This window comes from Bombyx mandarina, chromosome 20 (genome assembly GCF_030267445.1).
Source record: "Bombyx mandarina strain Sakado chromosome 20, ASM3026744v2".
Taxonomy (NCBI): domain Eukaryota; kingdom Metazoa; phylum Arthropoda; class Insecta; order Lepidoptera; family Bombycidae; genus Bombyx; species Bombyx mandarina.
The window spans coordinates 7,614,764-7,634,645 of NC_143226.1; the positions used below are offsets into that span (position 1 = coordinate 7,614,764).

Below are 19,882 nucleotides of genomic sequence, written 5' to 3' on the forward strand. Positions count from 1 at the left end.
CGGCTGCCCCACCCTTCAAACCGAAACGCATTACTGCTTCACGGCAGAACGTAGAAAGTGAAAATATTTTTGAATTATAGAATGTTAAGGAGGCTATTTAAACCTCTATTTTGAAACATTCTTTATTGGTGCTCCACTTGTATTGATCTTACCGTGATGTTATATGACCTATAGCCTTCCTAAATAAATGGGTTATCTAATACTGAAAGAATTTTTCAAATCGGACCAGTTGTTACTGAGATAAGCGCGTTCAATCAAACAAACAAACAAACAAACTCTTCCGCTTTATAATATTAGTATAGAAGTATAGATTATTGCACACTGTACAGACATCAGAACGAGTTGAGCTCTTCTATTGGGTAATTGATAATTTAGTAATTTTTACATATCGCGGTGTGAATGGCTTAAGCGACATTTATCTTTGTAATTTCGTTTTATTTGGTACTAGCGACCCGCCTTCGCTTCGCTTCGGAAACTGTAATTTATTATTGACTTCTCTACTATTTAATGGATGTTATTATACATATAAACCTTCCTCTTCAATCACTCTATCTATTAAAAAAAACCGCATCAAAATCCGTTGCGTAGTTTTAAAGATTTAAGCATACATAGGGATATAGGGACAGAGAAAGCGACTTTGTTTTATATGTACTATGTAGTGATTAGCATCAGCAGTTCGATATTTCTAATTGAACTTCAATTAAGTTTACCTTATTCAAACAGCTGAAGAAGTTTTTTTTGTTATGATATTTTTTACAAATTTTAAACTTTAAATTGCTTTCCTCAAAGTAGCAAAAATGTCGCTTAAATAAATTTTTTTTATTGCTTATGTAGATGGAAGAGCACACAGCCCACCCGGTGTTAAGCGGTTACCGGAGACCATAGACATCTACAAAATAAATGCGCCACCCACCTTGAGACATAAGTTCTAAGGTCTAATTATAATTACAACGGCTGCCCCGCCCTTCAAACCGCAACGCATTACTGCTTCACGGCAGAAGGTGGTGGTAAATAGCCTGTCATCCCTCGGTATACAGTTTGATAGATATAAATTTAACTAAATCAATGTGGTTAGGTCATAATGTGAGTCCGCTCTGGTTTCTGATGCATAACAGACAGAAGTTCCACTACGGAGTTGGGGCGCTTTGCATGAATTTCGATAATACTCGAGTGCCGGTGCTCATACCGTGATATCTATGAGCTCTGTGAACCTAAATGACTGGTGAGGATAATATTTGAAAAAAAAAAACCCTATAGTTACACCCGTATCTTTAGTCGTTTACACGAGCTTAACTCGACTCGACTCAACCTCCAACGCGCGTTTTGGTATGATTAGTCGTAAAAATAAACTGCTCTCAAACGTCCTTGGAAAAATTTCCTAACCGGAGTGAAGTAAGCGAACTGTCAAGTCAAGGTACGTCGTGACGTACCTCGAACGTTCCTCAAGGCTGGTTTTCTATCAATGTCCAAATAGTATGTGGACCGCAACTGGAAATATATGATATTGTTGTGCAATGGCCTGGATCTGTGCATGATTCCCGCATATTTTGATAATTTATGTTTGATAATATTTATTAATAAAGTAAATAGTTCGAGGTTAGACATTTGAAACTCTTTATTTTATTTACCTACATAAGAGACATATTTTGCTTACTACCTGATAAATAAAGTCAATGCGATTATAAGTTTTATTTATATAATAATAAACTGGTGGTTGTGGAAAAGCACTTCAACAACACGATGCAACCAAAATCACACAAAAGCGGCGAATAAAAATACAAAGCCGGATCCGAAATCTAAAATAATAATAGGTTAGAAAATAAGTAATATACTTTCAGATTTACCGCACGCACACATATTTACGAATAACTCAGCAACCAAAACATCAAACAAGTTCATCTAGTGTCAAACAGACAGCGGCAGCTTGACTTTGACATTAAACAATGACCATAGACTACAGAACTCTATGGGTTTGATGCTAGCTTGATCAAATTTTCATCATTATTACCTCACTCGAGGACAGTTGAGGAATATTGTAATGGTCGACTAAAAATACCAAACTCGAGTAAGTTTGGAGGGAATTCTCGAGCATCATCGGATGAGTTAAGAGTGGAGGACTATTTTACGAAACGTCTAAAGATACGGGCATTAGAATATATGAAAATTTACTGCTTAATTTTTTGCATAATATGTAAAAAATTATATATATACAGGCATACTAGAGATGTTTGATTCTCAGAAAAAATATTCTTCTTTTTATACTGGCTTCTAGACTCATATAACACTATTTCATACAACACGGGATTTTGATAGATACGTTTTGTACTAAAAATAACTGGTGGCATTTATATCCTACATTGCCTTTTAGAGGTAACTCTTACTATCCACTATTCTATTCTAACTTGACTTAGGCACAATGGTCTTCCCCCTACTCTTACTGCTTACTGGGTTTTGACCGCGGACGGAGATCAGACGACGGTTGTAACAGTGCAGGGGAGTTGTTTAGCGCGGTAGGGCTCTAAAATATCCGCCGTAAAAAAAAGAAGGCCCAATGGTCTACTCAGAGGGCTATGACATATTCTCCTTCAATTCAAACTTGAAAACAATATTCAGCTGTAAGCAGTGGACATTAGTGTCGATAACTATTCTCCATCAGTAGGGCTGTATGCCTCCGAAGACAGAAGCCTTATCATATCGGGGTATTGTTTATAAACTAGGCGCCAATCCAGTTCTGGTTTATTTAAAAACCATAGCTGAAATAGTCCCGGAATCTGGTAACCCTGCATTACAATATCGGCAAGGGGTTGCCAGATGTCGCCCGCATTAATATATAAAAGATTCGTCGCGACAGATGACGTTCTACCGCCTTATTTCAATTCCTTCTGATTCTTTATGAATTCGTTTATTAACTTTTCTAGATTGTCTAATATTAAGTTTGATGGTAGCGGAGTTTGTTGTCAAACTACACATGTAGATACAACTATCCAGCCAATTTTTTTTTTATTGCTTAGATGGGAGGACGAGCTCACAGCCCACCTGATGTTAAGTAGTTACTGGAGCCCATAGACATCTACAACGTAAATGCGCCACCCACCTTGACATATAAGTTCTAAGGTCTTAAGTATAGTTACAACGGCTGCTCCACCCTTCAAACCGAAACGCAATACTGCTTCACGGCAGAAATAGGCAGGGCGGTGGTACCTACCCGCGCGGACTCACAAGAGGTTCTACCACCAGTAAGAAATAATTAAAAGTAACTTCGGCAGCGAAGCGATTCCGTGTTGTAGTCTTTAAGTAGGGATAGCTCTAATGTGAAGCTTTTGATCCATGAGGAGGTAGCAGCAGACTGGATAAGCTCTGATGCCTCTCTAAAGCCAAAAACCCGTTTTTTTATTATACTGTTCCTCTGTTTGTCATGGTGCGATATGATTTTCAATGATAGAACAGCTTTAGATAACATTACGTGTGTTTAGTTTGAGTGAGTCTCGCCAAAATTCTAATTGAGAGTTTCAAAGACGGACGGGATTGTTTGCGTTTGTCTCTGAGGTGAGAGCGATAAATAAGCGTCAAAGTAATTGAAGCAAAAATTAATGTAATATGGTGAAACGGAGAATGCGGAACCCCAATACGATAACATTACAAGGACAGAATTATAAGTCGTCCTATACGGCGAATAAGACGTCCGGTGCATTCGTATGTAGCGATGCACCGGTGTTCAAATCTAAGCGGGTACCAATTTTTCTATTGAAATACGTACTCAACAACTTTTCACGATTGGCTTCCACGGTGAAGAAATAACATCGTGTAAAAAAGCCAAACCCGCAAAATTATAATTTGCGTAATTACTGGTGGTAGAACCTCTTGTGAGTCGTCACGGGTAGGTACCACCACCCTGCCTATTTTTGCCGTGAAGCAGTAATGCGTTTCGGCTTGAAGGGTGGGGCAGCCGTTGTAACTATACTGAGACCTTAGAACTCATATCTCAAGGTGGGTGGCGGCATTTACGTTGTAGATGTCTATGGGCTCCGGTAACCACTTAACACCAGGAGGGCTGTTAGCTAATCTACCTAGCTATGCAAAAAAAAAGGAAAGGGTTTTCTTGTGTTTCGCTGAAACTTTTCGTGATATAGGAAAAAAAAAGGGTTTTAGTCAATCGACGAGCGGGGTGCATGCAGTCTTGTCTGCCAACAACGCTTTTGATTACGCCCTAACTAAATATCTGGATGGTCATATATTTCGTTGTATACTATAGAGTTCAATAAAAAGCAATGCAGTAGAAGATTCCTGACAAAAACTAGAATCGTGCCAATGACATTTTCATGAAAAATTTGCATTATCTATATATTAATACGTGAAACAAAAACTTTGTATCCCTTTTTACGAAAATTCCGCGGACGGAGGAGTATGAAAATTTCCACACTTATAGCGAATATATAGAAGAAGTGGACAATGCTAATATTTTTTTTAAATAATGCATAAAAGATACATTAAATCAATAAAGAAAACATTACACACACTACATACCATGTATTTGACGCACACACGCATGCATACTATTTATTGTCAAACTTTTGTTCTTGACGTCTGTTGTCAAATTGAGATTAAATATTGTTTGTCTTTGTTAATATTTTTTATAGTGTAGTCTTGGCAAAATTTGTGATTATAGAAGTATAAAATTCAATCATAATAGTGTACAAACTTACAATTCCAATTAATTATAGTCGAATTTCGATTACTGCGGGACCTCTAGTTTAGACATAATTGGGTATATCGCTCTAACAAGATAATAGAAGACATTTCCCTTGTCAATACCGTATCTTGTAATCAAGAGGCTAACCTAGAGACACAGCCTATTGAGTTTCTGGCCAGATTTTTTTCAATGGTTCGCGTTTCCTATCCGTTGTTAGATTCTGCAATACACTGCTCGTGTTAGGGCTAGTGTTAGCAAATTCTATCAGATTGAGGTCACGCGTAGCTGGATTAGCCTCTTAAGCTACGAAATGAATAAAAAAAGATGTGTGGTTCGTGGGACACCGGATAGGAACGAAGTTCCTTATTATAAAAATATTAATTTCGATTTTTCGATTCGATTCGATTCTATTCGAGGTATAAAGAAAATAACTATACGGGTATAGAGTTTTTATTATGAATTTTTCATCGATAAAATTAAAAAATAAAAAGTACTTTACAAAGTTATCAACTTTATTTTATTCACAATGATTTATGAAAAATATGTTATTTTTTGTACGTTATTACAAAGTTAAGACGTACGCTGTGTGCATTACTAAAAAAATCTTATGTTACAGACGTTTTTTCCCCGTTAGGGTATCCCTCCGCATAGACCCATAAGGAACTACGTTCCAAAAAAATAAATAAAAAAGCCCGACGTATCTTCGTTTAAGAACTAATGGCTGAGCAATGAACCGTTTCTAGATATTATTTATCTTTGTAGCACCAACTATTCGGTTTAGTTTACACCGGTGGCGCGTCTTGCATATTTCAGTGTGCCCACGACTTCCTCCCGCGTGTCCGCTATAGGTGGCTCGCGCACCACCTCACAGATGTTCGACATAGAACACGCGACAACAGAACGAACACACAGATTGTGTTCAATTTCTTAACATTACATTTACCGGTGGTAGGACGTCTTGTGAGTCCACCGCGGGTAGGTATCACCGCCCCGCCTATTTCTGCCGTGAAGCAGTAATGCGTTTCGGTTCGAAGGGTGGGGCAGCCGTTGTAACTATACTTGAGACCTTAGAACTTATATCTCAAGGTGGGTGGCGCATTTACGCTGTAGATGTCTATGGGCTCCAGTAACCACTTAACACCAGGTGGGCTGTGAGCTCGTGCACCTACCTAAGCAATAAAAATAAAATAAAAAACACTGGGCATTTAAAATTAACATTATTATTTATTGTCATTATAATTATTAGGAAGTCCAACGCTCATTAAATATTACTAATAAACTAATTTAAATATTAGCCTATCCATTAAGTACATGTATTTTCTACACGGATACCAAGTTTCAAGTCAATCGGATGCACGGTTCAGTAGTTATAACGGAACATCCGTAAAAACCACTGTAGATTTATATATTAGTATAGATAATACCTTATATACTTATAATTAAATTATTACTAAACACACTTGCACTTCTATTTATTTATCGGAACATAGTTTTAATTAAAAAAAATCTATTAAATACAAAAGTACTTTATGAGGTATAGCATTTTCTTGGGTTTTAGCAAATCTTAGACATAATATGAGGAGCTACGTATTGTGATGTATAAATAATTCGAATAATGTATTTCTAAGAATTTAAAATTATTATTTTCATACCATTGACGTTTTAGAGGATTCAATACCAATATTTCCTCCTGAACATTGATGAATATATCACCCCTAAAATACAATAACGCCTCTACGAAATCACAGTCTATGCTACTGACGTAAGCTCTGGCACTCCTGACGAAAGCACGTGGCCGCCATATGGCCGGGGGCGTGAGCTTTTAATATCAGAAAGCTCACAATTGTAAACACTGTCCATCTGACATGCTCCTGCATCGTGTGTCTTGATTTGGAAGGTCTGACGTTGACAGGTGTCAGTTGACCACCAGGTACACTCAAAGCTCGGTGCTATTAGTGCGAGGGTTCCGTATTTATTTATTTAATATTATATTAATATAATATTTTAAAAAATAGCTAAAACAATACCCAAATATGTTTCCACAATCAAAATGACATATAAGTAGAAAGTGAAAATAGAAATGTAAGTTACAAAAAAACAAAAGCAACACAATACGCACATATTATTTTGTACATCAACTATCTCATCATTAATCGGTCCTTGTTCAGCCTCCAGATAACATACATTGACTAGTCATGCCGTGTGGTTTCGTTCGCGTTAAATCTGTTATTCAGTCTGTCTACAACATAAATGCGCCAACCACCTTGAGATATCAGTTCTAAGGTCTCAGTATAGTTACAACGGCTGCCCCGTCCTTCAAACCGAAACGCATTACTGCTTCACGGCAGAAATAGGCAGGGTGGTGGTACCTACCCACGCGGACTCACAAGAGGTCCTACCACCAGTATTCTTCGCTCGCACCAGCTGAATGTATCGCGAAGGGCCGATATGTGTTTACGCAGTGAAGGTGGTAAATAATAACTCATAATAGCGTCGCAAATTTAAATACCAAAACTAGGAAAATCAGCATACTCAAATTCCTCATATAAAAAATAATTAATATCCATTAAATATAAATTAAATAAAATTTGTTTTTTTTGATACTATTAAAACTATGCAGCTGTAAACTAGCAATTTCTGGAAGAAATAAAAGGCTTTTTTATTTTATTTTTATTTATTTATAATAGCGTCGCAGCAAAAGCGGGTAGGTGAAAGAGAGCCTAGTGTATTTCCAACGCCTGCCTCCCCGGGGTGTGCGCTGGGACCAGATGGGCGCGTCAGGTGCACACCCCCCGAATACAATTTTTACTTTCGCACGTAATTGAAGGATTTGCCTTAAGTTATGCGCTTAATCAGTTTTCACAGGTGCTCTTAAGCTCCGCCCCTGACTAATGGTGACGCGAGCTTTCAAAGTTTTTGTTTTAGTCGAGTTTTCACAACGAATGTCGCGGTTTCGTGCTAGTTTTGTGTGCTTTCGTGCGTCAATTAATGAGTTCCAAGAGGAGAAAGTAACTACTCATAAAAGTGTTTATTTATTTTAGTAATTTATAGACATTGATGAGAGTAGATAACTATTTCTGCTGTGAAGCAGTAATGTGTTTTGGTTTGAAGGGTGGGGTAGTAGTTGTAAGTATATTGAGACTTTAAAACTCATATCTCAAGGTGGGTGACGGCATTTACGTTGTAAAGGTCTATGTTGTTGTTGTTGTTGTTGTAGTCCTAGGGTACCCCGCTGGTACATAGGGCCCTCACAAGTTGTCTCCACTTTACCCTGTCTTGCGCTTGCTCCTTGACATCACTCCAGGTCGTAGATGTCTATGGGCTCCAGTAACCATTTAACACCAGGTGGGAGCCCTGCCTATTTAAGCATCAAATAAATAAAAAAGTTTCTGTTCTGGTCTGTTGTTTTACGATTTTTGCTTTGCACGCTTTCTAGTGCAGTGACGGGAGCCTGCAGCCATCCATGATTATGATATGTGGAGATAAAATATGATATGTGGAGGGAAGATCTTTCACCGAGCGGGTGATATTCCCCAGTAGACCGACGGTCCGAATGTTGTTGTTCGGAACTTGTATTTATGGAAGCTTATATTGAAAATGTCGTTAGTGAGATTCAGGCGTCTTTTTTTTATTGCCCTTGTAGGCAGACGAGCATACGGCCCACCTGATGGTGAGTGGTTACCGTCACCCATGGACTTCAGCAGTGCCAGGGGCAGATCCAAGCCGCTATCTGTCAAATATCTTGTGTTCTATGATGACTGACAGTAGGCAGCGGCTTGGCTCTGCTCCTGACGTTGCCGAAGTCCATGGGCGACGGTAACCACTCACCTCATCAGATAGGCCGTATACATAGGCCGCTCTTCTGCCTACAAGAGCAATAAAAAAAATTAAGGGGACCATGTCGCTTGACTGCCCTTGATCTTGGTAATACGATAAATTAAACGCACCGATTAAATACTTATTCTATTTAATGTCTCTGTCTGTGTTCAGTTTCTGAACGTCAAAATGTCAGCGAGCCACGTCCGCCATGACACCAATCTTCTTTCAAAATTTAGCCGCCAAGAGCAACGCATGAATTTTATACTTCTCGTAAATTAAGTCTTTAATTTATCATTTACTAGCTGACCTGACCATCATTTGCTACCTTCCCGTGCGGACTCACAAGAATACCACATACAGTACTCACAAGAGGTCCTACCACCAGTAAGAATTATAATTTTGTATAAAATAAACTTAAAACAAACAAAAGGAATCCGTCTGACGGAGGACACATCAAAGAAAAAACAAAATTGTTACTTTTATTTAATTCGGAGCATTTTCATATTTATCTACCTTTTAAACCTTTTTTGGACTCCCACAAATAATTCAACACCAAAATTTGCCAAATCGGTCCAGCCTTTCTTGAGTTTTAGCGAGACTAACGAACAGCAATTCATTTTTATATATATACTAGAGGTCCCGCAGTAGTCGAAATTCGACTATAATTAATTGGAATTGTAAGTTTGTACACTATTATGATTGTATTTTATACTTCTATAATCACAAAGTTCGCCAAGACTACACTGTAAATAATATGAACAAAGACAAACAATATTTAATCTATTCTCAATTTGACAACAGACGTCAAGAACAAAAGTTTGACAATAAATAGTATGCATGCGTGTGTGCGTCAAATACATGGTATGTAGTGTGTGTAATGTTTTCTTTATTGATTTAATGTATCTTTTATGCATTATTTTAAAAAAATATTAGCATTGTGCACTTCTTCTCTATATTCTCTGTAAGTGTGGAAAATTTCATACTCCTCCGTCCGCGCAATTTTCGTAAAAAGGGATACAAAGTTTTTGCTTCACGTATTAATATATAGATAGATAAAATAAATATCTCAAAACAATAAATACAGTCCACGCTCAATTAACACAACGCAACACTCGGTTTTTTTTGTTTTTTTTTCAGAATAATTACAAAAACAATTAGCGGCACAGATGTAACACACATAATTATTGTTATCGAAGGCCTTCATGACGGTGAAAGATTACATTCCATAGAAACAGGTCAAGCTAATAAAAACGCGTTAATAAACTAATAATAAATTGAGATCATTATAAATCTCCTAACTCAAACATTGTTCACGGCATTGTTATGATTTCATATTACTGTAGTCTCTAAGTATTTAACATCCAATAGAACTGTTTTTTTCTGACTCATGCTCAGTCGTATTACTGTCTGGTACGGACCGTGGGTCTTCGCCAGACCAGAGCCAAATGGTATGACGTTTAACTAAATAAAGAACAGATTTTGAATAATATTTCATTGTATTTTTTTTTATTGCTTAGATGGGTGGACGAGCTCACAGCTCACCCGGTGTTAAGTGGTTATCGGAGCCCATAGACATCTACAACGTAAATGCGCCACCCACCTTGAGTTATAAGTTTTAAGGTCTCAATATAGTTACAACGGCTGCCCCATCCTCCAAACCGAAACGCATTAGTGCTTCACGGCAGAAATAGGCAGGGTGGTGGTACCTACCCGTGCGGATTCACAAGAGGTCCTACCACCAGAAAATATTATTCTTCTTACTCTATTAATCTTAATCTATGTGTACATTGACCAATAGAAATTTCACCGTTTTGAAACTTCGCTTGCCTAAGTATCGCCAAATGCTTTGCCTATTGAAAACCCTACCCAGTGAACCTGTGAGCAATACGATATTTTTATTGTCCTAGTCGGCAGATGAGCATATGGTCCATCTGACGGTGAGTGATTACCGTCGCCTATGGACTTCAGCAATGCTAGGCGCGGAGCCAAGCCGCTGCGTACCGAAAACGCCGTGCTACCAATATAGTTTTGATTACTATTTTCAATCTGTAATATCTTCCTTCGAAGCACAAGTCTCGTGCCGTCTCTATATATCACAAGATACATCGAATTAGAATTTAGATTAAATTTCCAAACCTTAAAGTTCTCTGCAACTACATCCGGCCACTAGACCATCACCGCAGCATCCAAGTGACGCAGTACCAGACCGCCGTCTGTAAACACTCAACACAGAACAGACTTGAATACAGAACTCTTCTATGTTACCAGCTCTGTGGAACTAAAACCCGAGAATTTATAACAATAATCCCAAGAATATAGGAAAGAGATTGAATTACTTTCAAAAATCATTAACGCATATGTGTTTCTTGTAGTTCAAGTCGTTTTTGTTAAATATAGTATTTTATAAATGTTTTGTAAATTTTGTCGTGTCGTCGTGGCCTAAAGGATAAGACGTCCGGTGCATTCGTATCGAGCGATGCACCGGTGTTCGAATCCCGCAGGCGGGTAACAATTTTTCTATTGAAATACGTACTCAATAAATGTTCACGATTGACTTCCACGGTGAAGGAATAACATCGTGTAATAAAAATCAAACAAGTATAGGTTGTTACAACGGCTGCCCCACCTTTCAAACCGAAACGCACCACTGCTTCACGGCAGAAAAGGTAGGGAGGTGGTAGTGCCTATCAGTGCGGACTCACAAGAGGTCCTACCACCAGTAAAAAACGGAATTCATACCAACCTTATCGGAAGATGAATACCGGCCTTCACGCGGTGTCTATGTGCTGTATATGACGCACGAAGCCCCTCAAAATCAGACGAGCAATCCATTTGCAACAACAACAAGACCTTAGAAGACGTTTACAAACAGAATAGGTATAATTTAAATGAAAGCTTTCATTGATTCTCAACAAACCGAGCTGTTTCCGTGCGCTGGTAACACTGCAGCTTTACGTCACTCAACGTAACCGCTGCTGGCCAACACCTGGCTAATGCCTCGATCAAGTGGCGCGTTCACTTCAACACTTTCTCATTTATACAAATACAATAAATCCACATTGAACTTATGCACTCATAATATTTACAAGAACGTTAAATCAAGAAGGTTCGCCAATCTTCAATTTCCGCGAAACGTGGGCACATAATTGAATCTGATTTAGCGATTTAAGCCTTCGTTAAACAGAACGCGTAATTAGCGCGCGTCAGAGCGCTAACTAACGGCGTGCTATGACGCCGAGATGTGTTGTACTAATATAGTAACATACCGTCAAACAAAGCCCCAGCGCTATAAGTACGCAGCGCTATGTCGCGGCGTTAGGACGCTTTGACGTCAGGCATTGTAATTTTTTACCAATTTTATTTTAGCGTCTGAGTGAATGTGTATTAAAATACTAGATAATGCCCGAAAAATTGATATAAATAGTTAGAAAATACCCATGCTTATACAATGCCACATCTGAATCACTCGACATCTTAATACTTTTAAATTTTCACACTGCTATCGAAAGGCACTATGATTTGGCGAATGCGTTGCGTCAAGGAGCGTTAGACTCATCTAGTCAATTGGTGTGACATGAAAAGAGCGCGGCGTTAAGTACGCGGCGCTAAGTACGCGTTCTGTTTGACGAAGGCTTTAATTTAGCGTTTGTGTTGATCACATTAGTTAATGTGTTTTGAAGTCGTCGTGGCCTAAAGGATAAGACGTCCGGTGCGTATATAGCGATGCAGCAGTGTTCGAATCCCGCAGGCGGGTACCAATTTTTCACGATTGACGTACTTAACGTACGTACTTAACAATTGTTCACGATTGACTTCCACGGTGAAGGAATAGCATCGTGTAATAAAAATTAAACTCGGAAATTTATAATTTGCGTAATTACTGGTGGTAGGACCTTTTGTGAGTCCGCACGGGTAGGTATCACCGCCCCGCCTATTTCTGCCGTGAAGCAGTAATGCGTTTCGGTTTGAAGCGTGGGGCAGCCGTTGTAACTATACTGAGACCTTAGAACTTATATCTCAAGGTGGGTGGCGCATTTACGTTGTAGATGTCTATGTGCTCCAGTAACCACTTAACAGCAGGTGGGCTGTGAGCTCGTCCACACATCTAGGCAATTGAAAAAAAAAAACATGACGTCCGAGATTTTGAATTGAAGTTTTGCTAGCGTCTAAAGTGTTTCTCGTCGACATTCCATGCGAATATTGATCAGTGTCATATGGTTACAGAAGCTTATAGACATTGCATCGTGAATGCTCAGCCACAGCCTAGAGAGTTTCTCGCCGTATCTTCTCAGTGGGTTCGCGATTCCGAACCGATGGTAGATTTTGGGAAGCTCTTGCTAAAGCTAGTGTTAGTAACGTCCACAGGTTAGAGCCCCGTGAGCTCATCTACTCCTTCGGTGAATCTAGCATGACCTTTCGAGGTCACTAGAATAGGTAGGAAAAAAATTAATAAACCTATTTGCTGTCGTCCACTCCAAGATATGAGGTTAAGTCTCAAAATGTTTAATGGTTGTCCCAATTTGCATACCGAAGACTAGGATTGCTTCTCCGTGACACATGGACACGGTTCAAAATTATCTCTCAACTGTAAGGCCAATCAAATTCGCATCAGAAATAAGTAGGAGGCACTAAACCGCAGGTATCCAGCTGCAAGCTATACACTAATATGGGACATCGTAACATTTCATAAAACTTTAGATTCATTGACCGAGGAGTTTTGACTTCCGAAAAGAACATTCAGTGTCCGTGCACCATTCCAAATAACCATGAGGTAATGAAGCTACTATCATACCCTTTCATCGATACCTCCAAAGGCTATTGTCCGATTGGATCACACATTACCACAATATTTCTTTGTCGTATCACTCTTGTCAGAGTGGTCGAGGCTGTTATTCAGTATCATTGCTATGAGCAGATGTTATGCGCCTCACTATCACCAGCTATTGCCACTTCTCCCGGTTTGTGGTGAGCATGGTACAATCATGTAAACAATCGCCAACGTTCAACTTGAGTTGGTCGATCCATCGCTTGGGCCTTACCACAATAGGCGGTATGAAAATAATAATAACGTGGCACCTGGGAACCCTCTTAATTGTGGCGTGAGGCGACCATGCGTCCCAATTTAAAGGGTGGGGCAGTTGCTGTACTATAGAACTGAGACTTAGAACGCACGTTTCAAGGTGGATGGCAGACCACATTCACCCATCTAAAAATCATGCAGTGCAGAATTTAAGTTTGTAATTGAAGCTTCGTTTTGTTATAGATGGAAGCGAAGGTGAAGGAAGAAGTGCCGGATAAGGACTACAGCCAGCCGACGTCCACCGAGAGGAGGAAATGTAAGTTTGTACTATATTAATATGGAACTAATTCCACATACGAGTAGGGCCGGATTTAAACTTAATGCCGCTCCTGGGCACCGGAAAAAAAGCCGCCCCAATACTGGAATTTTACTTAAACTTATAGTTTATATATTTTATTTTTCAAAATTAACTCCAAAAAATATCTAATTTATCTCGGAAAGCTTATTATATATTATATATCCCAGAAATATAAATAAATATTTGTTTATTTTTTCTAACAGTTATAAATGTTTTTCACTTTCAAAAAATTGCCGCCCTGGGCACTTGCCCCGACTGCCCCTAGTGTAAATCCACCGCTGCATACGAGCTAGAAATGCATAATGTCTTAGGAGTACCCAAACACGAGATAAGACCAAGCCCAACACCCGGACCTTCAACATCAAACAGCTCCTACTCCCGAATCCGGGAAGATCTCGTAATCGGCCTCACCAGTTTGTTGTGACCACTGTTACCACAGCTGGTTCTGCTGCGAAGTATCCTCTCGTCTTGCCCTAAATGGTTGAGGCTGTTAGTCTCACAATAATATGGAAGCTTTCACTTGACGTTCACAACATAAGAACTTCGTCTGGATTACAAAAAAATCCTTTTACCCAATAATTATTTAAACAAAAATAGTTGAAAGAGATCAATAGAGAACGGCTTGGCTGTGTCTCTGTATTTGGTTGTTGTATGTATGATGACAATAATAATAATAATAAAATATTAGGGACGCGGCCATCTTGTTGCTTGGCCATTTTGTTTCGCAGTTTACTGAAGCTTAGGGCCTTAGGCAATGCCGCTTCTACATGGGGGTGGTGCGGTCGATGGCACTATACGGCGCGCCCGTATGGTGCCAGGCCCTGACCCGCCAGAACGTCGCCGCGCTGCGACGTCCGCAGCGCGCGATCGCGGTCAGGGCCATCCGAGGATACCGCACCGTCTCCTTCGAGGCGGCGTGCTTGCACGCCGGGGCGCCACCCTGGGACCTGGAGGCGGAGGCACTCGCTGCCGATTACAGGTGGCGTAGCGACCTCCGCTCTAGGGGGGAAGGGCGCCCCGGCGAAGGAGTAGTTCGAGCGCGGAGGCTCCACTCTCGGCGGTCCGTGCTGGAGGGGTGGTCTCGCCGCTTGGCGGACCCGTCGGCCAGCCTCCGTACCGTCGAGGCGGTCCGCCCGGTTCTCGCGGACTGGGTGGGCCGCGACCGCGGATGCCTCACCTTCCGGCTGACGCAAATGCTTACCGGCCACGGATGTTTCGGCCGGTACTTGCATAAGATAGCCGGAAGGGAACCGACGGCGCAGTGCCACCACTGCGCGGACCGCGACGAGGATGACACAGCGGAACACACATTGGCGCGTTGTTCTGGATTCGACGAGCAACGCGCCGCCCTCGTCGCGGTCATAGGAGAGGACCTCTCGCTGTCGCGCGTCGTGGCTACGATGCTCGGCAGCGACGCGTCCTGGAAGGCGATGCTCGACTTCTGCGAGTCCACCATCTCGCAGAAGGAGGCGGCGGAGCGAGAGAGGGAGAGCTCTTCCCTTTCCGCACCGATCCGTCGCCGTCGAGCCGGGGGCCGGAGGCGGGAATACGCCCGTACGTCCCGGCCCCTGTAGGTAGCGGCCTCCCCCCGGTGAATGTCAAGGGGCGACCTGAGGGGGTGAGGCCGCGCGGCGCGTTACCAGCACTCTAGCGCGCTGCTGTGGAGTGAATAGAGCGACCGGTCGACGGTGTATCGCGCCCCGACCCGGCAGGCTGGTTCTGGTCCAGCGGGGTATTCCGGGACACCAGCGGCACCGTCTGGGCGGCCCGACGGGCTGCCGTACCGAGACGGCAGACGTTTCAGAGCCTTCGATTCGCCCCGAAGGCTCCGTCGGCTGGGCGTCCTTGGGGTGAGCCGCGCCGTCTGGTTGTAGTGTTGACCGCGGTAGCCCCCCTACCTCATCCGGGTTCTGACCTCGGAGGGGATCGGACGTCGGGTGTAAGAGTGCAGGGGAGTCGTTTAGTGGGATGGGCTCTAAAATCCTTGGGCCCGCGGTCTGCTCACAACACCATGCAGATCGTTGAGTTTGACATACCCCGCGCGCCCCTTTTGCGCGGGGACCTCGTAGGAGGTTCGGCCCTCTACCCGAAAAAAAAAAAAGGGCCTTAGGCAATGTCATAAAGATGACGTTTTTAAATGGTACAAGATTAAAAAGAGTCCTTGATGGTTAGCTTGACCCTGTACTGTATGAAAGGCATGTTGCAATTACTACTCGTACAGGAATAGGCAATAGGTACATCGCCACCAAAACATTCCGATCAGCGCGTCACCCCGTGCTTCTGTGTACAAGCCTGACGCGCTGGGAACTGGCACAGCTGACGCGCGATGCTAATCTTATGATGGCGGCTCGAGGCACGGACTGTAGGGGCTCGGTCGTAGAAATATAAATACTGGATGCGTCATTAAATTGATAAGCAAAGAGTTCTTTTTTTATTGATTACATCGGCCCACCTGGTGCTAAGTGGTTACTGAAGCCCATAGACATCTAAAATGTAAATACCGCCACCCACCTTGAGGTATGAGGTCTAAGGTTAATAGTACAACGGCTGCTCCGCCTTTCAAACCGAAACGTATTACTGCTGCACGGCAGAAATAGGCAGGGTGGTGGTACCTACCCGCGCGGACTCACGGGACGTCCTAACATCGGTCTGGCCCAACTGTGCCTTAAATAATATCAATATACATATATGACTTGTACAGCAATTGTCTTTAAAAACTTACGTGGTAATTCTGGTAGTCCCTGAATTTTTAAGCAAACTGCGAAACTGAAATATAATGTTTCTCACGTTCGTTGCACTGTTAAATGCTGTGCATCTATTGCAGTCACAAGTTCTCCCTCCCTCTATGGTGGCAACAGACTTCACGAGGTGGCAGTGGAAAAATGTATGTGGTATATACAGCTACGTATGTTAGTGCCAATGAGATATTGAAAAGAGGGCAAACCATGGTTGTCGGCACTGTCCTTTGTACCGATTTTGATTTATTTAACGTCTTAAGATCATTTTCGTAATTTCACGTGTCGCAGGTGGAATTAAAACCCTCGTCAATATAATGTAAAGATAACACTTACAAGATTTGATTGTAGGTACCACCGCCCCGCCTATTGTGAGTCCGCACGGGTAGGTACCACCGCCCCGCCTATTTCTGCCGTGAAGCAGTAATACGTTTCGGTTTGAAGGGTGGGCCAGCCGTTGTAACTATACTGAGACCTTAGAACTTATATCTGAAGGTGGGTGGCGCATTTACGTTGTAGATGTCTATGGGCTCCAGTGACCACTTAATATCAGGTGGGCTGTGAGCTCGTCCACCCATATAAGCAATAAAAAAAATAAAAAGATTTAGCTGGAGATGTTGTAAAGTTAGTGCTTACGCGACTCAAGAGCTTCCTCAGGTTTTTGATAGATGTCACTGTAAGCAATTTTTATATTTTTACTCACGGTTCACAGTACAAAGTACATAAATATATGTATGTCCAGTTGAAGGATATAAAAAATAAGGCTCAATATCGACGGACCGTTTGATACGATTCAAATTCTATCTGTACCCTTTCCTAATTACATTTTCAACGATACGGAATCACTCTTAAATTCAATTGGACAAAAGGATCCTATAATGATATAAGTTTTTCAAAAGAAATCACATTTCCCGATTTTTTTTTAGCATAGTTGGGGAACATACCTATATAATAAGTTAAATTTATATATAGATAGATTTCGAGGACTCGATTTTACTGGAGATTGCGGATGGCTGCGATAGAAATTGTTTGTATAAAGACGAATTTTAATTATTCGCGATTTTTCATCAGCCGTGAACAATTAGCGGAGAGAAATAAGATGTTTCTCATACAGATATACAGACCAAAAACATAACAAAAGTGTCCTGTATAAATAGAATTTTATTGTTGGAAGATTATTCACGCCTTTGCTATAAATTATTGCAGGCGAATACAAGTTTGCAGTTGTCAAATGCAACTGCAACATGCTCAAAGGTTCAGACAAACAGGTAAAAATCTGCTTAAAACATTAGCACATACTAAGCGGCTATATGGTTCATCTAGTTTCAGCTCACGTCTTTATGTCTTTGTATCGAACCCCATAAAAAGATTATGTTTATCGAAGGCTACATTTGAAATTGCAGCGTTTGCTTCGGCTACTACAAAATAAATAAATAAATTTTTGTAACTAATATCGTCTGTATTTACTGGTAGTAGGACCTCTTGTGAGTACGCGCGGGTGGGTACCACCGCCCTGCCTATTTCTGCCGTGAAGCAGTGATGCGTTTCGGTTTGAAGGATGGGGCAGCCGCTGTAACTATACTGAGACCTTAGAATGTATATCTCAAGGTGGGTGGCGCATTTACATTGTGGATGTCTATGGGCTCCAGTAACCACTTAACACCAGGTGGGCTGTGAGCTCGTCCACCCATCTAAGCAATAAAAAAAAGTTTTGGTGGTTCTGCTAATAATTCATATCACGATGTCTTTAAAAATTCACATTTCAAAAGTAATGTTTTTAAATTAGAATGAATTTGAGATATTGGGGGACCACAAATGTATCTAGTACCTACTGAGCTCATGGCTGTATCTTTTTAGCGGGTCGCGATTCTAATCTAGTGGTAGATTCAGTGAAGCACTGTTCTTGCTAGGGCTAGTGTTAGTAAAATATCCCAGGCTGAACTCCGTGAGCTTTGCCTAAATATTCGGCGAAACTTGCATATAGCCCTTGCATTACCTTGCAGTAGATATTATAAGTAATCATAATCTAACAGGTATTCACACTCACATTATTTAAGGATCATTGTTTTAAAATGACCGTCTGTTTGCACTGTCGACTATCAATTGCGATTTATTATACATATAAGCTTGAGGGTAGACATTATCTTGTTGAACATAAAGTACAACGAAGTCACTTTTTGATTCCTGATTTAATCAACAATATGTTATCTTAACAATTCACTTTAAGACTTGTGCAACTTTAACCAGTACGTACAACAGTCACTGAATCACACAACGTAACAAGGATATAGTAAGTACACCGGGCAAACGCAGTCCAACGAATGTCCATTGCGTTTTTTTTTTTTTTTTTTTTTTCCTACCTAAGCTGAGAGCCTTGAGAGGCTATGTCAGCGTAACCCTAACTTTTGTAGGTGAGCTCACGGGGCTCAAACCTGATGACGTTGCTAACACGAACCCTAGCAAGAGCCGTGCTTCGCAGAATCTACCACCGGATCGGAAACGCGACCCACTGAGAAGATCCGGCGAGAAACTCAGTGGGCTGTGTCTGGGAGTTAATTTACTCGTCGAGCCCTTCGTCGCAAGCGACGGGTTCGACGAGAACGGTGACCGGTGCTTGAAGTACCTAGAAGCACCGTTAGTGGATCGGGAGGATCCGAGATGACGTGTTTTGGGCGACGTCGACTGCTTTCCATTCTGTCCGCAGGATCGGGAATGTAGTTACCGGCGGCCACGATGAGAGGGTTCTCGTGTCGTGCCGCTTTATCGAAATGGGTCCATTGCGAGGCACGTACCGCCTTTTTATACTGGCCGGCGCAGCTGGCTTATTTATGAGTCACTTCTGTTGCACCTGTTGTTTACGAGTGGAACGACACGGCCGGCGCACCTGGCTTGTGTGAGTCACTCCTATTGCACGTGTTATATAACAGAAATATCGTTAACGCCGTCATACTTATAAATTATAAGTAACATTTCATAAGCAAACACGAACGACATTAGAGGAATATTTAAATTGTCTTCACCCAAATTCGTCACGACAAGTTCAGTCATGTTACTGTGTATTCAATCCTCTCTAAGTAAGGTCTCTCTGTATTTAGGCAAAAACAATAGAGTGCCATTTTCTTCGTTGTTCGCTAACCGATTTTCTTTCTTTTTTCAACACACTCCCATTATCTTTTCCTGTAACTAGTTAGTTCATAGTTATGAAACGGAAATTTTAAAGCAATTTTCACCGATTTAAGACGTTCGATTAGCTCATAGCT

General features: G+C 41.3%; 1 protein-coding gene across 2 annotated transcripts in view; it reads left to right on the plus strand.

Moving 5' to 3' along the window:
• nvy (CBFA2/RUNX1 partner transcriptional co-repressor nervy) overlaps window positions 1-19,882 on the plus strand; it is a 90,206-nt gene that overhangs the window by 34,843 nt on the left and 35,481 nt on the right. For both annotated transcript variants that reach the window (XM_089736046.1, XM_089736047.1), the window contains exon 2: window positions 13,773-13,845. In XM_089736046.1, coding sequence (XP_089592172.1) covers window positions 13,773-13,845 — 73 coding nt within the window. The remainder of the gene's footprint in view (window positions 1-13,772; window positions 13,846-19,882) is intronic.